This window comes from Ursus maritimus, unplaced genomic scaffold (genome assembly GCF_017311325.1).
Source record: "Ursus maritimus isolate PB19 unplaced genomic scaffold, ASM1731132v1 scaffold_21, whole genome shotgun sequence".
In the NCBI taxonomy this organism is placed as follows: domain Eukaryota; kingdom Metazoa; phylum Chordata; class Mammalia; order Carnivora; family Ursidae; genus Ursus; species Ursus maritimus.
In genome coordinates, this window is record NW_024424564.1 from 616,703 (window position 1) to 641,557 (window position 24,855).

The 24,855-nt window shown below is 58.6% G+C and overlaps 2 protein-coding genes across 2 annotated transcripts; one reads left to right on the plus strand and one right to left on the minus strand.

Annotated features, from left to right (window-relative positions):
• Positions 1 to 744: 744 nt before the first annotated feature.
• On the plus strand, positions 745 to 7,812 carry SLC39A5 (solute carrier family 39 member 5). The gene is made up of 10 exons (XM_008684348.2): positions 745 to 1,923; positions 2,876 to 3,059; positions 4,291 to 4,453; positions 4,630 to 4,799; positions 5,014 to 5,154; positions 5,534 to 5,630; positions 5,716 to 5,886; positions 6,028 to 6,108; positions 6,197 to 6,387; positions 6,618 to 7,812. The coding sequence occupies exons 1-10, from the start codon at positions 1,640 to 1,642 to the stop codon at positions 6,759 to 6,761; spliced, it is 1,626 nt and encodes a 541-aa protein (XP_008682570.2). The 5' UTR covers positions 745 to 1,639; the 3' UTR covers positions 6,762 to 7,812.
• Positions 6,839 to 24,390, minus strand: ANKRD52 (ankyrin repeat domain 52). Its single transcript, XM_040637126.1, has 28 exons — positions 24,288 to 24,390; positions 23,885 to 23,968; positions 23,335 to 23,413; positions 23,064 to 23,134; positions 21,809 to 22,009; positions 21,132 to 21,219; positions 20,638 to 20,780; positions 20,129 to 20,341; positions 19,778 to 19,856; positions 19,358 to 19,472; positions 19,103 to 19,185; positions 18,898 to 19,015; positions 18,632 to 18,700; positions 18,314 to 18,454; positions 18,157 to 18,237; positions 16,650 to 16,761; positions 16,382 to 16,453; positions 15,897 to 16,098; positions 15,538 to 15,625; positions 15,344 to 15,461; positions 14,525 to 14,744; positions 14,236 to 14,323; positions 14,045 to 14,128; positions 13,783 to 13,928; positions 13,480 to 13,562; positions 13,198 to 13,280; positions 12,924 to 13,015; positions 6,839 to 12,475 (listed from the first exon to the last, which is right to left on the minus strand). The coding sequence occupies exons 1-28, from the start codon at positions 24,312 to 24,314 to the stop codon at positions 12,225 to 12,227; spliced, it is 3,231 nt and encodes a 1,076-aa protein (XP_040493060.1). The 5' UTR covers positions 24,315 to 24,390; the 3' UTR covers positions 6,839 to 12,224.
• Positions 24,391 to 24,855: the final 465 nt, after the last annotated feature.

Sequence of the window (24,855 nt, forward strand, 5' to 3'; positions counted from 1 at the left end):
GGGGGGGGGTAGTATTTTAGCCACTAAATTTTACTGGAGGGGTGGTGAGCAGTGGCCTTATCCACCCTAAGCCCGTACTCCCTGCCTTGCCCAGCTGAAGCTGCCTATCCCCTGGGGCTCAAGGCCCTCTGCCCACCCTCCGTCCTCTTAGAAATGACAGTCACAGGCTGTTTCTGGTGTGTGTGATGTGGAAGTCGAATTGAATCCCTTCTTCCTAATAAACGTTACCACTCTGTACTGGACTCCTTTGCTTTTTGTGGGAAAAGGAAGAGGTTAGCGGTCGGACGTTTGGGAAAGTGTGCTATCCCTAGGAGGTGGAAGGAAGACACGGTACAGGTAACGAGGCTTAGGCAAAGCAGGCCTGCCCCTTTAAGGTAGTTCCCTCCCCTGCCCCCTCCCTGCAGGTGACCCTTGCCCGCCTGCCTGCCTACCCCCCCACAGCTGGAACCGAGAAGGCTGTGTCCCCCTTCCTCTGGGCGTCCTTCCAGTCTCTTGCTGTCAGGTAACGCTAGCCTCAACCCCCTGGACATTTGCCCTAATCAGACTGCTCCCCTGATCTTAAGCCAGGTGAGACATCTGAGGGGAGCCCAGACACTTCTTTCCTCTTTCCACCAGAGCTTCCCCTTCTTGGTCATCATTTCCCAGAGCTCTGGCTCTTCCTCTGCTAGGACAAGGAGTTGCTAAGAACGGTTTCTTACCCACATACCTGGGGTTGCCACCTAGCTGCCTCTTCACCCCCTTTCCAGCTGAGGGACACCCGGATCCCACTGTCCTAGGGAAAGTGGGGAATGGGGGGTGGAAATGAAGGAAGCCTAGTACCAGATGTAAGGTGGCGGGGGTGGGAGGATATGCAGGGAAAGGCTAAAATGGTACCAACTGGGATAGTGGGGTGAATTATTTAGAAGAAAAGGCCAGGCTCAGGTTTTCTTTAGCCATGTGGCTTTTCCAGGGGCAGAGGGTGGCCCCTCCCTACTCAGGGGCCCAGCCAAGACTGACCTTTGACCCCCACCCCAGAGACCAGTGAACCATTAACTCCTCTCTGACGTGAGCCTTCCCACACTGGCCCCTCCCCTCCCTGACCCCGCCCCTAGGCAGGTGGGCTAGGAGTTGGGGGGGGGGTGTCCATCCCAGCCTCCTATCTGACGTGGCCTCCATTCCACCTGGACGCCTGGAGGCTGAGCCCTGCTCTCCTTCCTGACTCAGGAACTTCTTAGTGTCCCCAATAAAGGCTGCCCAGGACCTGAGGAGACAGCTCTCACACTGCCAAAGAGGGTGAGTCCCTGTGGTTTGAGGGAGACAGGTGGGGCAGGATTGAGCAGTGGGGTTTTGGGAACAGGATGGCCGGTCAGCTCTGGATCAGGTGAGGGAGGCACTCTGGGTCAAGGAAGGTGTTCTAGGAACTGGCAAATAAGACGCTGTTCCAGAAGGAGGCAATGGGGAGGGAGAAAGGAGGCTGGAGTGGGGGCTGCTGCTAGGATCAAGGTGGGGCAGTACAAGGAGTGAGGGTCCCCCGGGCCTGAGCTGGACAGCAGAGCAGAAGCCCAGTCCCTTCCTCCTTGTTCCTCTAGGGCACAGTCCTCAGGATGTTCCAAGGGGAGTAGAAGCCGGAACCAGAGCCTGTAAGCCAGTCCCCCCAATAATGGGGCCCCCAGTGAGTCATCTGCTGGCTGGCCTGTGTGTGTGGATGACCTTGGGCTCGGTAGGGGGCTCAGCCCCCAACCTGGGCCCTGCCGAGCAGGAGCAGAACCATTACCTGGCCCAGCTGTTTGGCCTGTATGGGGAGAACGGGACACTGACCGCAGGGGGCCTAGCGCGGCTTCTCCACAGCCTGGGGCTAGGCCGAGTTCAGGCACTTCGCCTGGGACACCACGGGCCTCCAGCTGGTCGGGCCACACCCCCAGCTGGAGACAATTCCACGCACAGGTACTAACCCCTTCCCCCACCCACACCCCGAAATGCCACATCCCCTGCTCTTCTCAGGGCTTGCATCAGTCTCTAGTGGCCTAGCTCTGGCTTCTTAAAATCAGATTCCTGGAATTACAAATTTTTCAAAATCTGGGGGCGCCTGGGTAGCGCAGTCGTTAAGCGTCTGCCTTAGGCTCAGGGCGTGATCCCGGCATTCTGGAATCGAGTCCCACATCGGGCTCTTCCGCTGGGAGCCTGCTTCTTCCTCTCCCACTCCCCCTGCTTGTGTTCCCTTTCTCGCTGGCTGTCTCTGTCACATAAATAAATAAATAAAATCTTTAAAAAAAACAAAAAAAAAACAAAAACAAATTTTTCAAAATCTGACTCCCTGTGTTCCTTCACGTGCCACCCCCGCCCCTTGCCTCTACTGCCTTCTAATTCTTTCTGCCAAATCCCTGGGCCCTCAACTCTTGCTCTTAGTCCCAGTGCTCAATGTCTCCAGGCTGACTTGGCTCCCAATTTGTAGCATTTTTGGCTGCCTCCCCCAGTGTCTCTCATTCTCACGCCCCCCTCCCCATTCCTAGACCCTAATATAAACGGATAATTCTCAAATCCTCCTAGAACTGACATTCCACGGTTTCTGGGTCCCAGGAACTCCAGCTAGTGCCTGTGCCTCCCTTTCCCCCTAAGCGCCCTAGGAGCCTCAAGGGGAGTGTTCTTTCTTCTTTTTTAAAGATTTATTTATTTGAGAGAGAGCGCAAGAGAGCGGGGGGAGGGGCAGAGAGAGTCTTAAGTGGACTCCACGCTGAGCTCAGAGCCCGATTCAGGGCTCGATCTCATGATCCTGAGATCATGACTTGAGCTGAAACCAAGAGACCGACGCTTAACAGACTGCACCACCCAGGCGCCCCTCAAGGGGAGTTTCTTAAAGAACATGAGCCAGTCTGACTTGCTATCCCATCCATTCCAGATCACAGGACCCCGAGCTGAGTGTGGATGTCTGGGCGGCGCTGCCTCTGGGTCCCTCGGGGTGGGGTGGCCCAGAGGAGCCAAAGGCCCCAGCATCACCCCATGGGCCAGCGCCCTCGGGCCTGGACCTCTTTCACAGGCTTCTGCTGCTGGACCATTCACTGGCTGACCATCTGAATGAGGATGTGAGTCTCGTGACCTCTAGGTGCGGGGGAAGGACCATGGGATTTAGATGGCCTGAAATGTTTAAAGAGTCATTTAGTTTTTAAAAGATTTTATTTATTTATTAGAGAGAGAGAGCATGGGCACGAGAGACAGAAAGGGGGAGAGGGAGAGGGAGAAGCAGGCTCCCTGCTGAGCAGGAAGCCGATGCAGGGCTCGATCCCAGGACCCTGGGATCATGACCTGAGCCGAAGGCAGACGCTTAACTCACTAAGCCACCCAGGCACCCCTAAAGAGTAATTTTTTTTTAAAGATTTTATTTATTTATTTGAGAGAGAGAGAATGAGAGAGAGAGAGAATGTGAGAGGATGGAGGGTCAGAGGGAGAAGCAGACTCCCTGCCCAGCAGGGAGCCCATGTGGGACTCGATCCCGAGACTCCAGGATCATGACCTGAGCTGAAGGCAGTCACTTAAACCAACTGAGCCACCCAGGCGCCCCCTAAAGAGTAATTTAATACAATTAATTTTAGAAAAAAAACCAATCCAGGTGTGATCTTAGGTTATGTTATTCCAATAGTGAAATACGGTTCCTCTGAGATCGGCGCGCATGAGCCCATACCCAAATCTCCAAGACCTGGTTTAGGGACCACACTAGGCAAAGCAGAGAATCCACAGAAATAGCCCAGGGTAGGATTTGGGGCTGGCTCTCTGGAGAGGAAACCTGCAGCGAGTGGAAGGCTGTCTTCAGCCAGAAAGTGAGCTTGTTCCATGCACACCAGAGGGCAGCAAAAGCTAACTCTGAAGTGGGCCTGGCGAGGGTAAGCACCCCATCACAGGGGGCATTCAAGCCAAGGCCAGATGAACATGTGACAGGGCTGTTGCGAGGAAGGTTGGATGGCATTTCGAGTTCTTTCCCTTCTAAGATTCTGCAATGGAGGGCTCTAGTCCAACCAACTCCCTCACCAAACCAATGAAATCATCAGGGCCTTGGGAGGGAAGGAGGGAGATGGTGGAATTGTTTACTAGCACCCAATCTGTACTGAATTGAACAGTGCACTGGATTGAATGTTCACTGATAATTAACACACACTGATCATACGGAACTATCCCTAGTCCCTGACGCACGTGCCAGGGTGAGCAAAGGGGACCCTGGATAGACCCAGGAGTCCATGCAACAGAAGGACAGACATTAAAGATCTGAGTCACAGTTCTCAGCGATGCCCCAATGTATGACCTCCAACTCAACTCCCCTAGTGTCTGAATGGCTCCCAGCTGCTGGTCAATTTTGGCCTGAGCCCCGCTGCTCCTCTGACCCCTCATCAGTTTGCTCTGCTGTGTCCAGCCCTGCTTTATCAGATCGACAGCCGCGTCTGCATCCAGGCCCCAACCCCAACCCCCCCGGGGGATCTTCTGTCTGGTCAGTGGGTGAGAGTGGGTGGCAGGGTGCCTTGAATCCTGGTAGGGAGTGGGCCCTTAGCCAAGCAAGGGGTTCACTGGGGGTGCTGCCTCCCCTTGCAGTGTATCTCTGCCCCACCTTGCTTCCGAGACCCTGCCTCCATCCCTAGCCTAACTTCAGACCCTGATTCTCCCCAGCCCTGGTTCATAGTGCCCTGGCAGTCCTGCTGCTCAGCCTCCCCGCTCCCCTCTCCCTGCTACTGCTGCGGCTCCTGGGACCACGTCTATTGCGGCCCCTGCTGGGCTTCCTGGGGGCCCTGGCCGTGGGCACGCTTTGTGGGGACGCGCTGCTCCACCTGCTGCCACATGTACGTCAAGCCCCTTCCTCGCCCCGCCCGCCCGCAGTGGCGGACAGCCTCCGTGTCCCCAAGGGTTCCCCTCCCACTTCCACTCCCTGGCCCCGGCGGCAGCCCACAGCAGCCTTCTAGTAGAAAGGGAATGAAGGCTTGCCACCTTCCCCACAGGAGGGGGTGTTGTCAGTGCACAGGCTTCTGGGGTCTGCCCTGACCCCCTCTCTGGCAGGCACAAGGAGGGCAGCACGCTGGACCTAGCGGACAACCGGAGGAGGACCTGGGACCGGGACTGTCAGTACTTGGAGGTCTCTTCCTGCTCTTTGTGCTGGAGAACATGCTAGGGCTTTTGCGGCGTCCAGGGCTCAGACCAGTGAGTGATACCCTTTTCTCCTCCTTCCACCAAAACCAGAATTCTGGCCAAGAGCAGGCCACACAAGCCAGGAGGTGAGGCGCCGAGGGTGCTCCTGGGGCTCTGACGTTTGCCTGAGGGGGCAGGACCTGACAGCCAACAGTGAGCGCTCAGGGGCTCCTCCGCATAGACCCAGGATTTCTGGCCAAAGGGCCCCCTCTCCCAAGTTCAAGTCAACAAGAAACAGGGAGCCACCAATCTAGGAAGAGGGGAGAGGCCAAAACACAGCCCAAGCGCTAGACAGAGCCCAGGTGTTCAGTCTCCCAGCCGGCAGCCTGGCCTCTCCTTAGCCCCCGGCTCTGCTGCCTCCTCCACCAGGAGGGATACCCTCCCATTTCAGAGATGCTGCAGGCGAAAAAGAAAGGCTCTTGGAGGACCGACCCTGGACCTGGAGGATGGTGGTGGGATGGCCCTTCAGCCTCTACAGGCAGCTCCAGGTAAGCAGAGGAGAAAATGAAGAGTCAGCTCCCAGCTCCCAGCTCTCCCAGGCAGCCACCAGCACTGTCCTTGTCCTTCCTGCAGAGCCGGAAGCTCAGGGCCGCAGGGAGCAGGCCGGCCAGCCCCCACCAGCCGCGGGCCCTACTGGGCACCAAGGCCACAGTCACGGGCCCCAGGGTGGCGGTGGCGCCAACATCACGTGGATGGTGCTCCTGGGAGACGGTCTGCACAACCTCACTGATGGGCTGGCCATAGGTGCGAGGGGAGGGGAAGGAGGGAGGCAGGGCCTAGGAGGGGGCTCCCAGGAAGTGGGGGAGAGGAGGGAACGGTGGCGGCCGTGCCCCCCCGGGGAGAGCTTTCCCCCAGACTGACGACCTCCAACCCTGCCGACCCCAGGTGCCGCCTTCACCAACGGCTTCTCCAGTGGCCTCAGCACCACCCTAGCCGTCTTCTGCCACGAGCTCCCCCACGAACTGGGTAGGAAGGGCAGAAGGGTGGGGCGGCCCCAGAAAGGAGAGGCCAGCCCTGGCTTATTCCCTCCCACCCTGTCCTCTCTTCCCCACAGGTGACTTCGCGATGCTGCTCCAGGCCGGGCTGCCCTTCCGGAGCCTGCTGCTGCTGAGCCTGGTGTCTGGAGCCCTGGGACTAGGGGGTGCAGCCCTGGGGGTGGGGCTCAGTTTGGGCCCTGTCCCCCTCACTCCCTGGGTGTTTGGGGTCACTGCTGGGGTCTTCCTCTATGTGGCCCTTGTGGACATGGTGAGAGGTGTGGGGCGGTGCGGTGCGGTGAAAGCTAGGGAAGCGGGGAGGTGGGTTCGGCGGGGAGGGAAGTACCGGTCCCTCCACCTCCCCGCCTGGCCACCCTGTAGGGTGCCGGACCCCAGGGCCCGAAGAGTTCGGAGGGGCTGCCGGTACTTTCGGACACCTCCCTCTCATGCTTCGGGGGACAGCGGCAAGGCCAGGACCCTGACATTCCTCCTTTCTTTCAGCTACCTGCCCTGCTTCGTCCCCCCGAGCCCCTGCCTGCGCCCCACGTGCTACTGCAGGGGCTGGGGCTGCTGCTGGGGGGCGGCCTCATGCTCACCATAGCCCTGCTGGAGGAGCGGCTGTGGCCCCCGGTCTCTGAGGGCTGATGGGGGCCACTGGAAAGGCGTCCAGGGTGCCCTTCCTTCCCCCCAACCACAGGAATGGAGGCGGGACACAGGGCCAGTAGGAGCAATAGGATTTTAATAAACAGAACCCATCCCAAAGCCATGACTACGACAGTTGTACTTGCACCAAAACAGCATAGAAAACCAGGATGTGGCGGGAGGAGGGCTCAAAGCAGGTGGGGGCGGGGGGGGCATGAGCAGGGGCCTGGAGGGTGCAGGGTGCATCCATCTGCAGGGAGAGCATTGTGCTTTAGCCCAGGGAGGAGGGGGAGGGGTGGGGCAAATGCACCGCAAGGTCCCCACTTTTTCCTGCTGCCCTCAGCACCCTGGGGATACAGGCATCTGGGCAGGTGTGCCCTTTATTGCTGCCCACCAGCATTAAACACCCCCGACCCCAACGCTAGCACCACAGGTGGGTCCGAGGCAGGGAGAAGGGCGGGAACGGGAGAATTGCTTAGAGAAAGATTCAACTAGAATCCAGTGAATTGTGCTCAGTTCTCTTTACTTCCTACAACCGAGTACATGGGTCACAGGGTGGAGGGGGCAACTGGACATGAAACATGCCCCCCGGTGCCCCCAACACACCCCTGCACACAGGATGGTGGTGTCTGCAGCATCACAGGTCATGCAGGGCACGGGGAAGGGGAGGTTCACACACACGGAGACGCCCACAGCGGGTACCAGACAGAGAACACCCCTGAATATACATAGCTGTACACAGGGAACCCCCAGGTCCCCAACCCAACCCTCTCCCCTGTCTTGCCGTCCCCCAGGCAGGAGGGACTGTATTGCTTTGAGAGAGCCACCCTGGGGGCCGCTCTGCCAGGCACCCTCCCCTCCCCTCCCCACCCCCCACCCCCATTTTGGCACATCTGCAAGACACGCGGCAGCGAGAGTAGGCACCCTCCCTCCCAGGCTTCTGTGGCTTGGAGTTGAGGAAGGGGGTAGGAGACTTTGTCCTCCATCTTGCCCCTAGCCCTTCCCAAACCCCTACCAAACCCACTCCAGCCAGAACCCACCCCCACCCCCCAAACACACACATACAAAGCTGAGCTATCCAGGAATACAGGGGAACAAGGAGATTGTCCGGGACAGGAGCAGAGGCAGTCGGGGGAGAAAGGACTGGAAGCAGAGACCCCACCCTGGTGTGGGGGTAAGACTGGCACAACAGCTACTTTAGTGCAATTGGAGAGGGTGCCCAGAGTGAGGGATGGAGATGGGAGGGGAAGGCTCTCCCCGACTTCCCTGGGGGGCAAAGCCAGGCTCCCCCAGGGAAAGGGCCTAGCAGGAGCGAGCGAGGGCCAAGGGCGGACGCTCTCGTCACCCGCCACCCCCTGCCCTCCCAAATGCAGTGACAGTGTCCCCCTCACACCTAAGTGGGCAACAGCAGCCTCGGAGTCAGTACCTTCAAGTAATTCATAGAACAGACCCTCCCCACCCCAGCTTCCTCCCATCTCTGGGATTTGGTCGCTTCTCTAGGGTTGGGTCGGGAGGAGGGAGTCCCCAAGTCAGGCCCTTCCCTCTCTACCTCCCTCTTCCCAGACCACTGGGCTTGGTCCTCAAAGATTCCTTGCCTCCGCCCTTGCCCAACCTGGGTCAAGGCCGCGGAGGGCTGGAGCCACCACAATTAGAGGGGAAGGGGCTGCTTTGCTCCTTATCCCTCCTTCTTAAAAGGTAGGGTTCAAACTAGGTGGGATGGGGCCCCATACTGGTTTGCCCCAGGAGGAGGGCTTCTGGGCTAGGGTCTGTAAGGCTATTTTCCTTTGCGGTGGGAAGGGGAGGTGGGGATGAACACGGGGTGTGGGGAGAGGGGGAGAAATGGCGGAGAGGGAAGGAGGAAGGGGCCTCCCTGCTGGAGCGCAGTCACGGAGTCATTTAGACGAAGAAACACTCCTGTGCACAAGATAGAGTGGGCCTGCTCCCAGCCCCTCCAGCCAGGCCCCGCCCTCACCTCTCGGGGTCCCTTCTAAGACCCCAGAGGAGGTTCCGGGGGTACAGCTGCAGAACCGTTCCCTCTGGCCCCACACCCCCCACCCCACCCCCAGCCTCTCCTCCCCTTCTAGGTCCGGGGAGTAAGAAGGTGCTCGGGTGGGCAGACAGCGGTGGAAACAGTATTGAGTTTTCCTTTGGTTACATATTGAAGGCAAAGGTGAGCTGGACTTACAGTCAAACGGATAGGGATGAGGAAGGAAGAGGGGCCATGCTGGGGTTGGAGAAGGAGGCGGCCCTCCTCAGCCCCTCCACCCCAAGGAACACATGTCTAAGTGGGGTGGCAGTCCCTCAGTCTCCTCTCTCCCACCCCCCACAGCACCAAACAGAAGGAGAAGCCCCCTCCCCCAGGGGCTGCTCCCCACCCCAACCTGGGCTGTACATTCAGTGGTTTTCAGCAGTCCTATGGCTCAGGGGGCCACAGCGGGGGAGGTGGCCCGTCAGTCTCGGTTGGACAGTGGCAGTGACCCGGGTCTGTTGGCCCATCCTGGGACCCACAGTTTGTGCCATTTGTTTTTCTGAAGGATGGTACACAACCCTACCAAAGCCACCGCCCAATCAGAAACATCTCCCCAAAAATCAGAAACTAAAAACTGGCTCTTTTCAACTCGCCCTCTGATTCACAAGCCTGTTTCCCTGTCTCCTATGTAGCCCTCGCTCTGTCTCCTTTGCTGGGACCTGGGGCTGCTCCCAGGGTCCTCACTTAAAAATAGGCCTTTTCTCAAAAGTGCTTATTACTTGAAGCAAGTGCTTTAGAGCTGCGGTGGGGAGAGGGGGAGGGAAGAGGGAGGGCGGAGGGAAGGAGGTGTTTCCTCCCCACCCTACCCCCTTAAGATTGGGGGGCATTCTGCCTGTTTTACTTCTCCACACCCGTTTAAGTCAAAGAGGTTTTAAAAAAAAAATCTTAACATTAAAATAAATATGCAGTGGCCATGAGAATGGTCAAAACACTTCAAAAAACACTAGGGGCTGGGGAGCCCGGGGTGGGGTGTGGGATTTCCTTTGGCATAAGGAGAGGAGGCTGCTTGTCCTCCACGCCTCCTCACAGCCACACGAGGAGGGGCAGAGGACTCCCCATGACCTGCCCCAGCACTGCTGACGGTGTGCTGAAGGGGCAGCAGGGGAACAGGCAGCCTCCAGAAATCTCATCTAGCAAAACAATGGGGCTCCTGACAAATACTCAGTTTCTTCCTGTCATCGCCAAACATTGATAAAGGAGAACACGACTGATACCCCGAGAGTCTTCTCTGGAGGACCCATCTCTCTGCTCCCCCTGCCCCCCCCTCGTCACCTAATTCCCAGCACCAAAATGAGAGGGAGGGGGTGGAATGGGAAGATTTCAGGAGAGAGAGTTGAAGTTAGGGGCAAGCTTTGCAGAACGAGCAGGGTTGGGGGTGGGGGGCTGCAGCCCTTAAGAGAGGTCACATTGATTGTCGTATAGGGGAGGACAGGGTGTGAAGGGAGGTGGGCAAGAGGGGCGTCGCAAGGCCCTTTGGCTTTGAAAACAAAACTAAAAACTAAAAGCTGCACAATCCTTCTCACCAATAATGGTCATTTGGAAGCTTTGAAATGGTTTAGGAACTGAGGGTTGGGGGAAGCAAGACACAGAAAGAAGGGATAAAAAGAGACCATGACAAAAAGAATAAGGACTTGGACAAACACCCCAGCCTTCAGGGAACCAGCATGAGGTATGGTTAAGGGTATCTGTTAGGAAGGGAGGGGTCCCTGGGATGCCCCCCTTTCCCCTCAGCCCCCCCCTTGGCGAGGGCGGCAAGACTTGCAGGGGACACAACTGAAGTGGGTGAGGTTGTGAACAAAGCAAGCGTGGGTGGGGGAAGGAGACCGAGGGATCCCCCAGGGGAGACCCTGTACTGTGTAAACGAAGCCTGTCCAGTTCTCAGGGGACAATACTGATGGCAGCCAAACTGGGCAAGGATGCACTGTGGGGGTGGAGGGGGCATGACCTCTATTCAAGTTCTGTGTCTTGGCCCCTGGCTGAGGTATTGAGTGTGAGGAAGGGAACACTGGGCTATGGGAGTGGGTCCAACTGTCCAGGAGGCTTAGCTGGGAGATGGATGGACAGGGCGTTGGAAGGGACCAGGGCCAAATTCAATGCTACATTTAGAGAGAAAACTGCCCCCTCCTCACTCCGGCCCAGTTTGGCTTTTGGGGTGCGACTTTTAGGAATCTTCTCAGTGCAGCCCCTAGCTCAATCCCATCTCTCCCTGTGGCCAGGAGGGCAGGGACCGAGCCTCAGCGTGTATTCGTCGCTCCCTAGATCAGAGCTTCAGCCTCACACCGGAGGGGAAGCCGGGGTCCCGAGTAGCCGCGGTCCCTAGTCTGCCCTGCCCCTCCCACCATCTTTGGCTTCAGATCAGGAGTGACTGGGGGCGGTGGGTACTCTTGGACATAACGGAAGGTGGGCGCACAGAGGGACTATGGGTTTGGGGGGCACAGGAGGAAGAACATGGTCCTTCCCTCCCCACACATGCAAACACATGCCTGAAACACACAGGACATACTAGGGCTGTGGTGTTGAAATGGGCAGGAAATTAATTTGTTTCTTCCCCTAAAGGATAAAATGCTTACTTAAAAATTCATGACAAGCCTCAAAGTTAAGGGAGAGGGGAGCCAGGGAGGGAATGGCCACAGGCTCTGCCCTCCCAAAAGAAGTTAAAAGAAAGAAGCAAGGTTAAAGTGCGTGGTTAGGGGCCAGGCCAGGAGTGGAAGGGAGTCGGGGAGGAGCAGGCTGTGGGGGCAGAACCAGCCCTTGATTTGCATATGAGGAGCCAGGGGAGAGTGCAGGATTGGGGCCCAGGTACAGTAGTTGCTGCTTCAAGTGTTTTGCATTTGAACTTCAGGGGTGATGGGGTACAGAAGTGGGGGAAAAGCTCCAGGCCCCAGTGCTAAATACCCTCCCCCCTCATCCACTAGCTGCCCCTGAAGGGGGAGGGGGACACCCCCAGAGTGCTCACACAGTACCAGAAATTAAGGCTTCTCACTGCTGCGGGGATGGAGGGGCCAGCCGAGCAGGGAGGCAGTGATGGGTATGGAAGAAGAGGAGGGATCTGCCTGGCAGTAGGGGCAGGGGGAGGGGGACACAGAGAGGAGAGACAGAGGGAAGGGTGGGGGGAGCTGGCAGCAGAAAGGGGGAACTGAGAGATGGGGTAAAAGAGAGGGTAGCCAGGCATTTAGCAATCATTTGGGGACACTTGGCAGAAGGGGTTGCCCTGGGGGTGCCAAGGGCCTGGGGTGCTCCCTGTCGGTCCCAGATCCCTGCCAGGCCAGGATGGTGTGGCAAAGGGGTGAGCAGCTGCTCCCCAGTGCTTTCCCCCCCTCTCTGTCCCCCCCACCCAGTCGTGTTCTCCTTTAAAGTGCCCTAAATGTATAGACTTTCTCTAAATAAATAGAATAAGATATCAAGCCACCGGCAGGGGGAGGGACACTGAAGGGGGGCTACTCCGAGTAGCAGCCGTCTAACCCGATGGCGCCGTGCCGCTCCTGGCTGTAGGGGCAGGAGGCCCCGTGGGGCAGGGCGCCGCAGCCACCCACCGTCTTGGCTGCTGCGATGCCGCAGTTCTTGAGCAGGCTGAAGCTGAAGGGACTGACGGCGTCCTTGGGTGGGAAAGGCTTCATGGTGGAGAGGATCAAGGCCAGGCAGTCGGCCACGTCTTTGTTGGGGGCGCAGGCCAGCGCTGGGGTGTGACCTGCAAGACAGAGGGGGCACTGAGGCATGGGGTTCTGCATCCCCGGGGCTCCACCCACCTCCCCGGCCCTGAGCTCTCATCTGCGGAGGGGAGCCGAGACAGGCAAGCAGCTAGTACCACCGGAATTCAAGGCTGACAAGGGCTGGGGCGGGGGGGGGGAGGGGGTTGCTGACGGGCAGACTGTCACAGTGTGGGGTAAAGGGCGGAGGACAGGGGACACAAGGCTGGGAGGCTGAGGTGTGTGGGAGGTCTTCCCAAGGGCCCTGCCGGCTCCACCAGTTCTGTCAGACTGCCCTCACAGACTCTAGTATATGGTATTGGGTCCCTGCTCTGAAGAGATCCCCTGGGAAAAAAAACCCCAGTTTGTAGCAAGGTTAAGAAGTCACCTCCTAAAGACTGTCCCTGACCCCAAACCTGGGAGAGGCGGGGAGCTCTGGACCCCACCCACCTTCTTCATCCACAGCCAGCACTGTGGCCCCACGACTCAGCAGGGCCTGCACCACAGAAGCTAGACCGTTCCGGGCAGCAATGTGGAGTGGCCTTGAAAGAAAGGAAACAGGAACAAGAAGTCCACAGGGTACCACGCTGCCCTTCCACAGCCAGCCGGAGCAGCACGAGTGCCGAACAAATCCTGTGAGTTCCAGAGAAGCCCTGGAAGGCGGGGGGCTCCTTCTTCACCCACCTGCCTCCCCCAGCCAGGAGCCCCCTTCCCAGGCACTCACATCTGCAGCGCACTGTTGGTAGCATTGATAAGGCCAAGGTCTTGGGTTTCTGCCAGGATCATGAGGGCACACTTCTCATGGCCCTGAGGGAGAGGGACAGAGGTGGAGGGGAAGCAGACAGGCTGCAGAGCGGGCGCCGGGCAGACCGGCGGGAGGACAAGGAGCTACACAGGCTGGACAACCCTGATGGCCGCTCCAGGCCGCTCTCTAGCCGCGCCGACCCGCCCCCTCGTCAAGCCCTGCCCCGGACGCGGCCCTCGCCACCACCGATCCGGGCCGTACCTTGCTACAAGCCAAGTGGAGGGCAGTGTTCTTGTTCTCATCCAGCACAGTAAGGTCTGCCTTCCCCCGATACAGCAGAAACTCTGCAAGAGAAAGGGGGCAGAGGACTGACGCCTTCCCCCCAGAGCGGCAGCCCTCGCGGCCCCCGGCCCTCCGGGTTGCGTCCACTTCGCGTGCCATCTGCAGAGGCTGAACTACCCAAAGGCATGCCTCCTGCTTCCCGAGCCCCGCCACAGGCAGGGCCGCCCCGTCCTGCAGAAGCCCCAGGGGCGCTCCTCCCTTCCACACACGGCCCCTACACACCCACAGCAGCGGTCTGGCCGTTCTCGGCCGCCGTCATGAGCGCGGTGCGGCCAGTGTGGTCAGTGGCGTTCACCTCGGCTTGATGCTGCAGCAGCATCCGGAGCCCAGATAGATTGTCCGCGAAGGCAGCGGCGTGAAGAGGGGTCCTGCGGGGGCGGGGGAGGGGGGCGGTCAGGGCAGAGCAAAAAGGGAAGGCTCGTTCGCCTGGGCAGAAAGAGGCCAGAGGCAATCGAGGCTTCTCCCGAAGCCTTCCGCTACTCACCGTCCTTTGGCATCTCGGCTGTTCACAATCTTGGCACCCAGAGCTCCCAGCAGCATCTCTGTGGTGCTGTCCTGGTTATTAATTCTGGGGGAAGAGGAAGGCTCAGCAGGAGGGACGAGGGAAAGAGAATGCCTGTCCTAAGCCCCGGTCACAGACCCTCGAGCAGGGCTGAGGCGCAGGAAGGGACTTACACTGCACAGTGCAAAGGAGTGAAGGGGTTTCCCTCCAGGTATGAAAACGGGCTATGTTCAAGTAGCAACTCCAGACAGTCTTCATGTCCTGAGCAGGAGAAAGCAAGAGCGGCGGGGTGGAGAGGGACGATGGCCGTCTCTGCCCAGTGCCATCTCTAGACGCCCCACGGCCAGATCCGGCTTACCCCGGGTCCCACCCTCAACCCACGGGGCCTCGGTCTCTGTCCCGGTCTGCCCTGCCCCACGCCGCTCCCCCGCTCCTGCGCCCGCTGCGGCCCCGGGCCCGCACCAGTGTAGGAGGCCCAGTGCATGGGCGAGTATCCGCTGTAATCCACGCCAGCATCCAGGGGGTCTGTGGAGAGGGCAGCCTGCAGCAGGGTCCGCAGCACCGCGGTGTGGCCACAGGCGGAGGCCAGGTGAATGGGGGTGCGGCCCTTGAAGTCTCGGCACAGCACAAATGCGTCATGGTCCAGCAGGGCAGCCAGGCAGTCCTCACAGCCAGTCACTGCCTGTGGGCGACGTGATGGTGTGAGGGAGGGTGACGGGCCCCTCCCTGTCCGAAAGCCAGTCACGGGAGCTCGCCCCGGAATAAGAGCCACTTCCAGGGCAACAAGCCTTGTCTTTACAACGACGACTCTAAATGTTAGGACTCAGCATCTCCTTCCTTCATCCTCTCTATGCCAACAGAAAACCAGGATGGCAAGACTTAATTCTGGCACTCTGGAGTAGGGGACAAATGGCAGAGTAAGAGGACTTAGGGATCGAAGCATCCCCTGGAATGAGGGAGACAGCTTTAGGCCAGCTGATCGTGGAGAAGGCCTGAGATAGTGGCATCGTTAGCCAGTGGGCCAGGACCAGAGTCTGGGTATCCTGGAGCAGAGTGTGGGCAGTGAGCACGCGGCTGTATGAGGTTACAGAGCAAGGGAATCAGGGAGATCTGCTACGGACGTCAGACACTCACCCTGGAGCAAACACAGTAAGGCCCAGCAAGACCCTGGGCACAAAATACTGCCCACCTGCTAGACAGCCTGCTGTCCTACTGCTGATGGGTCCTGTGCTCCCATGTCCAGCCCTGTCTGTGAGCAGCCCCACCCAGGAGGTCACTCACCCCACGGTGGAGGGCGGTGCGGCCCCGGAGGTCAGCAGCATCAGCCGTGGATCCTTTCTCTAGCAGCAGATGGACACAATCCACGTGGCCATTCATGATGGCCAGCATCAGTGGGGTTCTACGGAGGGGGCAGGAGAAAGGTGAGGGCCTGCAGGGACAGGAAAAGCTGCATCCTGCCCCTGGCCCACACTCACTGTCCATAGGCATCCATGACATCTGTGATGTCAGCTCGTTCCCCACTGTCGATCAGCAAGTGCAGGGAATCAGTGTGGCCAGAGGCAGCTAGGAGAAAAGGGTCTGCGTCAGGGCACGGTCAAGGGCAAGGAGGCAGCCAGGCCAAGCATAAAGGACTCAAGGGTGGAGATTATGGGAAGACCTGGGGGGCAGGCCAAAGTCTTGGGGGATAGGAAGCCATGAATCAGGACTTGAAGTTTCCACTCTCCTCACCCTGCTCCACTCCCAACCCTAACCCCATTCAGGAGGGCTCACAGGGGGACCAGTCTCCGAGGCCCGGTGTGGCAAGGGGAGGGAAGAGCCTGGAGGGCATGCTAACCAGCAGCGTGCAGGGGTGTCCACTTGCGTTTGCGCTCCTTGATGAGTGCAGAGGCGCCGTGGGCCGTAAGCACCTCCACACACTCAGTAGAGCCTCGCTCGGTGGCCAGGAAGAGCGCGGTCCGGCCCTTGTGGTCCCTTACATCCAGATTCACCAGCGTCTCAGCCAGTGTCTTCAGGGCTTCACAGTGACCGTTGTAGGCCTGGGGGGGCGGGGCAGGCAACCGCCGGGTACAGCTCGGGACACCGCCCCCACTCTGCTCTTGGGCCCCATGGGGAAACTCCAGGTAGCAGTCCTCCCCACGAGCTTCTCGGGCCTCTCAGGCTCTCAACCTGCACCATGCCCACCCTCCCCAGACCACGGCCTGCTTGCCACATGCCCACAGGAAGGCAGAAGCCAGGACAGAGTCCCAAGCGCTCGCGCCTGTGCGTGGGCCTGGGGCAGGTAAGGACAAGGAAGGCAGGGGGAAAGGACTAGGGACTCACAGCTAAGTGCAAAGGGCTGACTGGAATGGTGCTCTCCACATCCTCCAGGCAGTTAAAGGACATTTCTAAGAGCTGCAATAGACAGGAAAGTACGGACTGAGGTTCTCGAACTCCTAAAATGTTATCCACTCCCCCCCCCCAGTAATCCCCTAAGCCCCCGGAGCTAGAGACCACATCTGAGTCAACCACCCCTTGGCTTCAGAATCCACAGACACAAAGGTGGCTGTGCGCCCTGCTCCCTCTGCTCCAGGCCAGACCCCACACGTACCAGTTCGAGGTTCTGTCTGTTGCCGTAGGCGGCTGCATAGTGCACAGCTGTGTAGCCCTGCCTGTCCCGCAGGGAGGGGTCTGCACCGTTATCCAGTAAGAACTCCAGACAGCTGGGGGACACGGGCAGACTGTGAGGCAGGGACAGGCCCAGCTGGGGAGGACCCGGTTGTGGAAAGAGCAGAGGAGAGGGGCAAGGGAGCTCCTCCAGGCCTAGCTGGCCAACACCCGTCCTCTGCTCTATGTAGGCTAACTCCTGCACATTCAACCCCAGCTCCAGACCCGCCACCTCCTTCACATCAGCCCTGCACTGCTCTGGCTTCAATGCCTTCCTTGATCCTTGGGACGCTCTCCTAGAGAACCCAGAATACAATTGCCAGCTATCAATACGCTGATCAACACTTCCCGCCCACTTCCAGACCTGCCGAGCCCTGTCTCGACCGCCCTTTCCTTCCAACCCATCCGAAGAAGTCCTACTCATCCCAAACTCGTTCCCAGCCTCCTCTCCTCTGTGAGGCCTTCCCCAACCCTCCCAGTGAGGTGCTCTGTACTCCCTTGGCACCCTTCCCAGTAGGGTCAGCTTAGAAGTACTAGCTGTAGTAATAATAGTTAGCACTTACTACGTGTCAAGCACTGTTCTGAACACTTCGTGTGTATGAAATCACTCAGTCCACATCATGACCCTATGGTACTATTCTTATTCCTACCACGGTTAAGGAAATCGAGGCACAGAGAGGTTAAGTTGTCAAAGGTCACACAGTTGAGGTTCTTCGATTGAAAGTATCCTTCTTAAAAAAAAAACAACCCTTTCGTTTCAGAACACTTGTAGATTTATAGAAAGACTGTGAAAATAGTCTCGAGTTCCCATGTACTCTGCACCATTCTCCCTATCGGTAACATCTTACGTTAGAATGCCTAAGTGTCCCTTCATTCCCAACAGATTATTAGTTTTCAAAGGCCAGAAATTTGAGGTAATTCTTTTTTTTTTTTTTTAGAGAGAGGGAGGCGGGAGGGCAGCAGGAGAGGTAGAGAGAGATTCTCAAGCAGCCTCCAAGCCCAGTGCAGAGCCTGACGCCAGGCTTGATCTCAGGACCCTGAGATCCTGACCTGAGCGAAATCAAGAGTCTGACGCTTAACTGAGCCACCCAGATGCCCTGAGGGTAATTCATCTTTTATCCCTGGTACCTAGCACAGTACTTCGTACCTAATAAGTAAAGCCTCACTTAATTCTTACAGAATAGATAAACGATTTGGCATGTTTAGCTATTCTGACTCTCTCAAGAAGACCATCTGCTCCCTGAGGAAGGAACTAGGTCTCACACTTTTGCTTTTACCCACAGTACTTAGTCCAGGACTAAGCTCGGAGTGCTCCCAACGCACTGCGGGCGGGCGGGCCGGCTGCGAGCAGCGCAAGTGAGGGGGCAGGATTTGGAGGGGGCGGGAGAGCGGCAGGGCCAGAGCTGACACTGCCGGGAAAGCGTGTCCCGGGACTCTGCTCAGCCACTCACAAGAAGGCCTCCTTCCTGCGGGACTCCTTCAGCGGCTCGTCCTCTTCAGCATCGTGGCTGGAAGATGAGTGGGGTTCCGCTCTGGAGTACAGACAGTGAAGTCGGGAGCGGCTCAGGGAGGTGAGCAGGGCTGAGAAGGCCAAAGTGGGACTCTCACCTCCTGTAAGTGTCAGAGGCAGCAGCGTAGTGCAGGGGAGAGCAGCCTTTACAGTCGGCCTCATTGACGCCCGCGCCGGCCGTCACCAGCGTGACTGCACACTGGTAGCTGCCATTGGCGGCTGCATAGTGCAGTGGGGTCCTGCGTGGAGGACGGGAAGGAGGATGGCGCGAGAGCCAAGGACAGACGCACAGGCAAGCAGACGAGCAGCCCGGCACTGCTGTGTACCGCTCTCCTCCGCAGTCTCCAAGCCCCTCCCACGCCCTCCCCGCTCTCCTCCCCGGCAGTCCCCACGTCTGCCCCTGCACATCGACACACCTTCCAAATTTGTCTCTCCTCCTCAAGTCAGCTCCACTGCTCAACAGCAAATTAAGACACTCAACGTTCCTAAACGGAAAGAGGATGAGGGCTAAGAGAGCGAGAGCCTCAAAGAGCAGCCACAGGCACAGGGAGGGGCTGAGGAAGGACGGCGCTGGTCGGCCGTTTCTGCTGCGACGCGGGGGAGAGATCTGGGCAGCAGAGAAGGGCCCACACCCTCGCCCAGATCTCCTCTCGGCGCCTGGGAGAGAGAGAAGAGAACTCACCCTCCGGAAGCAGCAGCATGAAGACAGGTGCGGCCAAGGTTGTCAGGCGTGTTGATGTCAAACCCAGCTGAAAGCACGTGCTCATTGCTGAGTGAAGATACAATGCTGTACAGCTGACCTGCAGGCCCAGAACAGCCACAGATCCCATCTGAGGGCGCCGGGCGGAGTGGGGAGAGGGCCGACCCCCCACCCAGTCAGCACATACCTGAGGAAAGAAGCTTACGGCAACAGTCAGAGAATCCAAAGAGAACAGCTAAGTGCAGAGGGAACATGTCATGAATGCCGCGCCTAGGGAGAAGTTGAGACACTCAGTCCTTAGGTCCAGGACAGACCAGGTGTAGACCTCTTTTCTGCGCCGCCCCCCTCCAGCCCAGGAGACTGCGAGGTTGTGCGAGCTTCCTTTCGGCAAGCTTCTTTGTGCCTCCACGTTTGACCGGAGGGCCGAGGGGCCCTGACTCACCGGGCGGTATCCGCGCCATTGGTCATGAGGGTGCTGATGAGCAGCTCGTGTCCGTAGCGAGCAGCCACGTGCAGTGGCGTGTTCCCAAATTTGTCGGCACAATCAATCTCGCTGCCTGAGAGGGGATGCACAAACTCAGGCCGACCTTTGGCTCCAGACCGAACCCACTAGCCAGCTACCTCGTGAGTGCTGGTTACGTGCCACGTCCCAGGCTAAGCCTGCCACGTGTGTTACGTTGTTTGTAAGTCTTAGGAGACGGGGCATGCAGACCAGGGCCATTTCCACAGGTGCCTTGCTCAGAGCTACAGGTGCCCACCCTGAAGGTGGTGTGGGAGGTAGAATAAGGAAACGAAGGGGTTTCTAGGGATGAGTTCTCTGGGGGAGCAGGAGAAGAGGGCACAAAGTCTCCCGAGTCCATACCATTCTGGATGAGGATCTGGGAGCGGGTGAAACGACCATGGATAGCAGCCATGTGCAGAGGACTTTTCCCTTCCTTGCTCTGTGAAAATATAGCAATTTTTTTTTCAATGCAAGTCACTGAGAAGGCCCTATTCCCCTTTCAAAAGGACACATCTCTGAGGATGGACTGGTCCTGTGGACATCTGCTCAGTCCACACTCTCCTGGGTCCCTGGCAAGGTCTGATCAACCCAGGGGGCAAGTGGGCGATTCCCCAAAGTTATCCAGAGGGGAAGATATGGTCAGGACCCCCAGAGCCAAGTTCCTCTCCCAGGACTCTCAGAGCCAGGCTGCGGCCTCATCCCTTCAGGCACCTGGTAGTTGACATCAGCCCCATTATTGACCAACAGCTCCAAGCAGAGAGCGCCATTGGTGGAGACTGCAGCCACATGCAGTGGCGTGAAGCCCTTGTCATTCGGCTGGTTGACATTGGCTCCCGCATTGACCAGCTCAATAGCCACAGCATCCTGGCCCAGGTAGCAGGCGATGTGCAAAGCTGTGTTTCCAAAAGCGTTGGGCTCGTCGATCTGGATTTCCAGGGGTGCAGGTAAGGAGATAGGGAGGTATCAGTTTAAATAAAATGGACACCGGCACAGATAGCGTAGAGAATCCCAGAATTCCAAAAACCGCCCGAGACACCTCAGGCTCCTGACTCAATAAACTGAGCCTATTCCTTACGGCAAGCACCGTTCATCACATCCCACCGTATCCTGCCGACCTCCCCAAACCACTCCCACAATCCCAGCACCCTCACATCTCCGCACGCGGGCTCTGGCCTCCACCTCCCCGCCCTTAGCGCCCGGCCCGTGCTCGGCACCCTGACCTCGGCCCCCAGCCGGAGCAGGTACTTCACCACTTCGAGCTGGCCACTGGCAGCAGCCGTGTGGAGCAGCCCGTAGCCCTTGCGGTCCTTGCAGCCCAGGTCCGCTCCTCGTGCCACCAGCAGCTTCAGGACCTCCAAATGCCCTAGGAAGAAAGAGACAGCTCTCAAGGGGGTGGAGGGTGAACTAAGACCCCCAGTGCCTCTCTCCAAAGGCTGCGACCCCCATCCCAGCTTCAGAAATCCTAAATGTCAAATTCCTCCTCTTGGGGCCCCTGGGTGGCTCTGTCGTTAAGCATCTGCCTTCAGCCCAGGGCATGATCCCAGGGTCCTGGGATCGAGCCCTGCGTCGGGCTCCCTGCTCAGCAGGAAGCCTGCTTCTCCCTCTCCCACTCCCCCTGCTTGTGTTCCCTCTCTCGCTGTGTCTCTGTCAAATAAATAAAATCTTAAAAAAAAAAAAAAAAAAAATCCTCCTCTTTCCACGAACCCTTTCTCACCTAGAAAAGCCGCCCAGTGCAGAGGCTGCCGTTCCTTTTTGTCGCAGACATTCAGGCTGGCCCCCTTGTTCAGGAGCAGGCTCACCGTCTGTATCAGGGCATGAAAAACACCGTTCAGAGCCACGCTCATGCTCTCACTGTCCCTAAGGGCAGAGGCCTCCGCTCCTGAAAGGCTGAGGCAGCCAAATGTCTTTGTTCTTGAACAGAACAATCTGGAGAACTAGAGGGAACAGAGGAAGCAGATACTAAGAAGGAGATCCCATACAGGTCTGGAAGTTTGAGGGAAACTCAAGGGAGTCTCTTGATATGGTCTGGTCGTTCTTGAATTCTTTTGAAAAATCTTCTAAAACATTTTGAAAAACACGGACACTCGCTCCAGAAGAAGGCATGTAGGCACACATTTTCCCCGCAACTTCAGAGAGTTTACCTTGGACTTCAAGTCCAAGTCAAGTATTTCAATCTAACCCAATCATTCATTTGGTGCTTGAGCCCAACTGTCTATATAGTCACCCAGGTTGCTTCTCTCCAGACCTGATGGCCCAGAAGCAGAGGAAGGTGAGTGGGGTGGGGTGGAGTGGGGTTGGGTGGGGAAGAAAGGGAAGGGGAGGGGAGGGGAGAGGAGGGGAGGGGAGGGGAGGGACAGGAGTAGGCTGGGTATGGGTCGGAGCAGTCCTCACCTCTAGATGCCCACTATGCACCGCGTGGTGCAGGGCACTGCGCCCACTCCTGTCAGCCACGTTGAGGCTACTCAACAGGGGTGCCAGGGCCTCAGCACACTTCGTGGCCCGGTTGGCGGCAGCCACATGCAATGGTGTCTGCCACAGCTTGTCCCGGGCGTTCACATCTGCTGAATGTGCCAGCAGCAGTCCCAGCACCTTCTGTTAAGGAGCAGGGGATACGACAGAAGAGAGAGGGGAAGTAGGAGGTGAAACAAATAGCGGAGGGAAGAACAGGTCAGCATGGCCCATGTGGCCCCATCCCCTCAGCCCCCCAGCACAGAGTCTCTTCTCATTTTTCCAACATACGTAGCTGCTCAGTGCCTACTTCCCATCTTCTGGATCTTCTTAGAGTTTAAAACCTTCCCTGCCTTGGTGAGGAAAGCACGGTCCCTTCTTCTTCCTCAAGCCACCTCCCCAACCCAGACCCTGAAAATCTTCACCCACACATGCAGCCACGACCAAGCAAATTCATATATATAGAGGATCCCAATCGCTCACTACTTTTCACTAGGAAAAATACATGCTCCTGCTACCTTAAGGCCCCGAATACCCTCCTTCAGTCCTTCCATAGGCACCAAAATCATTTCCACCATTACCTCAGTAAGCAAACAGATGCTGGTTCCTCTCTAAAACTCAGGCTAAAAGCCTACTCCTAATCACAGCCCACCCCATTCTCATTGGCCTTAGTCCCTCCCCCTGGTGGTCGGAGCCAGGGAACTGACCATCGAACCAAGAGAGAGGTCTCCTTAGCCCCCTTCCCTCAACCCCCGCCCCCCCCTCAGGTTGATGGACCCAACTGATGAGGCATGTTTGACCTCTGGCTGTCAACTTTCATGCTGCTTGAGGGGCAGGGATGCAACAGATCACTACCCTCAATGCCTCCTTCACAAGGTAAGAAATCTCAGTGCCCAGAGGGGGATCGGGCTCCAAGGAGGCCCCCCAGGGAGGGATGAGTCACTCAGGCCTGGCAGCAGGGCCCCCTGCCGTCTGCCAGCCCAGTGTTAAGCTCTCCCCTGACGTCACATCAGCTGGCAACACTCAGCCCCCCCTTACCAGCCAATTCTAGGGGTAGGAGGGAGGGGCCAAGGTCTAGTCTCCTGACCTAGGGGTAGCCCAGCTTGTACACAGACAGCTGAGGCTCTCCAATCCTTAACTTCCACCTTTAGCCAACTCATCCTCTTTGAGAGGGTTAAAGGACAGAGGAGGCCGATACCTCATTTCGGGAAGCAGCAGCACGATGAAGAGGGGTCAGCCACAGTGTGTCCTTAGCATTGACATTAGCACCTGTGGGGATAGAATTTCCTCTTTTGGTGGGAGGTGGACAGCAAGGAAGGAAGCCAGTAATTAGGCTAAGGAATATGGACAGAGATGAAGCCTCTCCCGGACCCAGTACCAGAGAACAATTCTTGGATATGGGGAAAAAAAAAAGGCTCTTCCCTCAGGTCCCCTCCTAGGTGCCACACCTTCCAGCTCCCCACTTTCACCTGACATCAGTAGCAACTGGAGGATGGGGACATCGCCTACGTAGGCAGCAGCATGCAATGGGGTCCGCCTCTCTTGGTCCTGGGAAGGCAGAAAAGAGCAGCAGCTGTGGCGGTCGGGGAACTATAAAGGACCCTAGCCCAAGTCTTAGAGCTCCAGGCCTTTCCCCACCTCTTCCCATAGGTTCTGCAGCCTTCTAAATGCCTGTCTTAGGTCAAAACAAGCACCTAGGGAGGGTGGAGTCAGGGAGTCAGGGGGTCAGGGCCAAGGGGCTGTGAGGCAGTCTCCTTCTTCCAGGAGGGGTGGGGGCGCTGCAGACACTGATGGTTCAGAAGAGAACACCGTTTCTGGGCATCCTCAGCTCCACTGGTCTATGCTTCAAGCCTGACCTGCTCTCCATCTCCAAATGTAGAGCAGGCGCCCATCCCTGGGTAGAAAGAGCTGCGGCCTCATCCGAGCCAAGGAGCCACGGAGCCGCCCCACTGGTTGGGAGGGGTCCAGAACACCAGGGCCCAGATTACTGGCTCCCCATCCTCCCTGATCCCAACTCACCAGTACATTAATGTTCTCCTTCTGCGAGAGGAGGGAACGCACTTCCTCCACATCTCGGCTAAAGATGGCCTGGACCAGAGGCGGCTGCAGGAAGAACCGGCGTTCAGAGAGCGGGCCGGAGCGGAACCGGGGGTGGGGGGCGGGGGGGACACCTGGTTTGATGAGGGGCGTCGCTGGAGGGGCTCCGCTCTGGGGTCCTGGCTGCAGGGGACTCCCGCGGCATGTTGGCCGGTCGCCAGGCCCCCAAGGACACCGGCTCGGTTGAGGGGAGCACGGCGTGGGGCGGGGCGGGAGCCGCGGGAGCCCCGGGCTCGGGCCCAGCCTAGGCCGCACATCCCCGGGCTCGCGTGGCGGCGGCGCCGGACCCTGGAAGGAGGAAGCGGGCAAGGACAGGAGGGCTGACCTGGTCCGTGATGCTGAGGATCCCCATGGCCCGGCCCGGGCTCCGTCCGCATCGAGCTCCCGGCGGCGGCGGCGGCGGCTCCACCGGGGACACGGGGCGGCCCAGGCGGCGGCTGCGGCGGCGGCTGCGGGGAGAGCGCGGCCCCGCCTACCGGGGGGCGGGCGAGCGGGAGCCCGCAGCGCTCCCTGGCGGCCGTCCTGGGCCGGGCTGCGGGGCGCTTGCCGCGCAGGCGGCCCCCGCCTGGCGCCCTCCGCCCCGCCCTGGCGCCCGGAACGGCCCCGGCGCCCCCCACCTCGCGCGCTGCTTCCCCGGCCCCGCAAGCCGGCCGCGCTGTGCTCTCCAGTCTGGAGGCTGGGGGGGCAGGGGGGCGGGGGGCGGTTTCTCCCAAGACTCAAGCGCCAACTCCGGCCTTGGCGCCGCGGTGCCTCCCACCCCCCAGCCCACCACAATGCCTCCGCCGGAGCGAACTCCTCCCGTCTGCGATTACATACCCCCAAATCCGCCACAGACTTGGGGAAAGAGGGGCGTGGAGACCCGGGGATTGTATATGGCAATAGCCCCAGAGAGA

Excerpts from the sequence above, each read along its gene's own strand:
- SLC39A5 (XM_008684348.2), top strand. The coding sequence starts at position 1,640 with ATGGGGCCCCCAGTGAGTCATCTGCTGGCTGGCCTGTGTGTGTGGATG. Across the intron at positions 5,631-5,715 it reads GCCTCTACAGGCAGCTCCAG|AGCCGGAAGCTCAGGGCCGC; the intron begins GTAAGCAGAGGA and ends TCCTTCCTGCAG. Across the intron at positions 5,887-6,027 it reads CACTGATGGGCTGGCCATAG|GTGCCGCCTTCACCAACGGC; the intron begins GTGCGAGGGGAG and ends TGCCGACCCCAG.
- ANKRD52 (XM_040637126.1), bottom strand. The coding sequence starts at position 24,314 with ATGGGGATCCTCAGCATCACGGACCAG. Across the intron at positions 15,626-15,896 it reads GACACCCCTGCACGCTGCTG|CTGCCTCTGGCCACACTGAT; the intron begins GTTAGCATGCCC and ends CTTTTCTCCTAG. Across the intron at positions 13,563-13,782 it reads CGGCCAGACCGCTGCTGTGG|AGTTTCTGCTGTATCGGGGG; the intron begins GTGTGTAGGGGC and ends TTTCTCTTGCAG.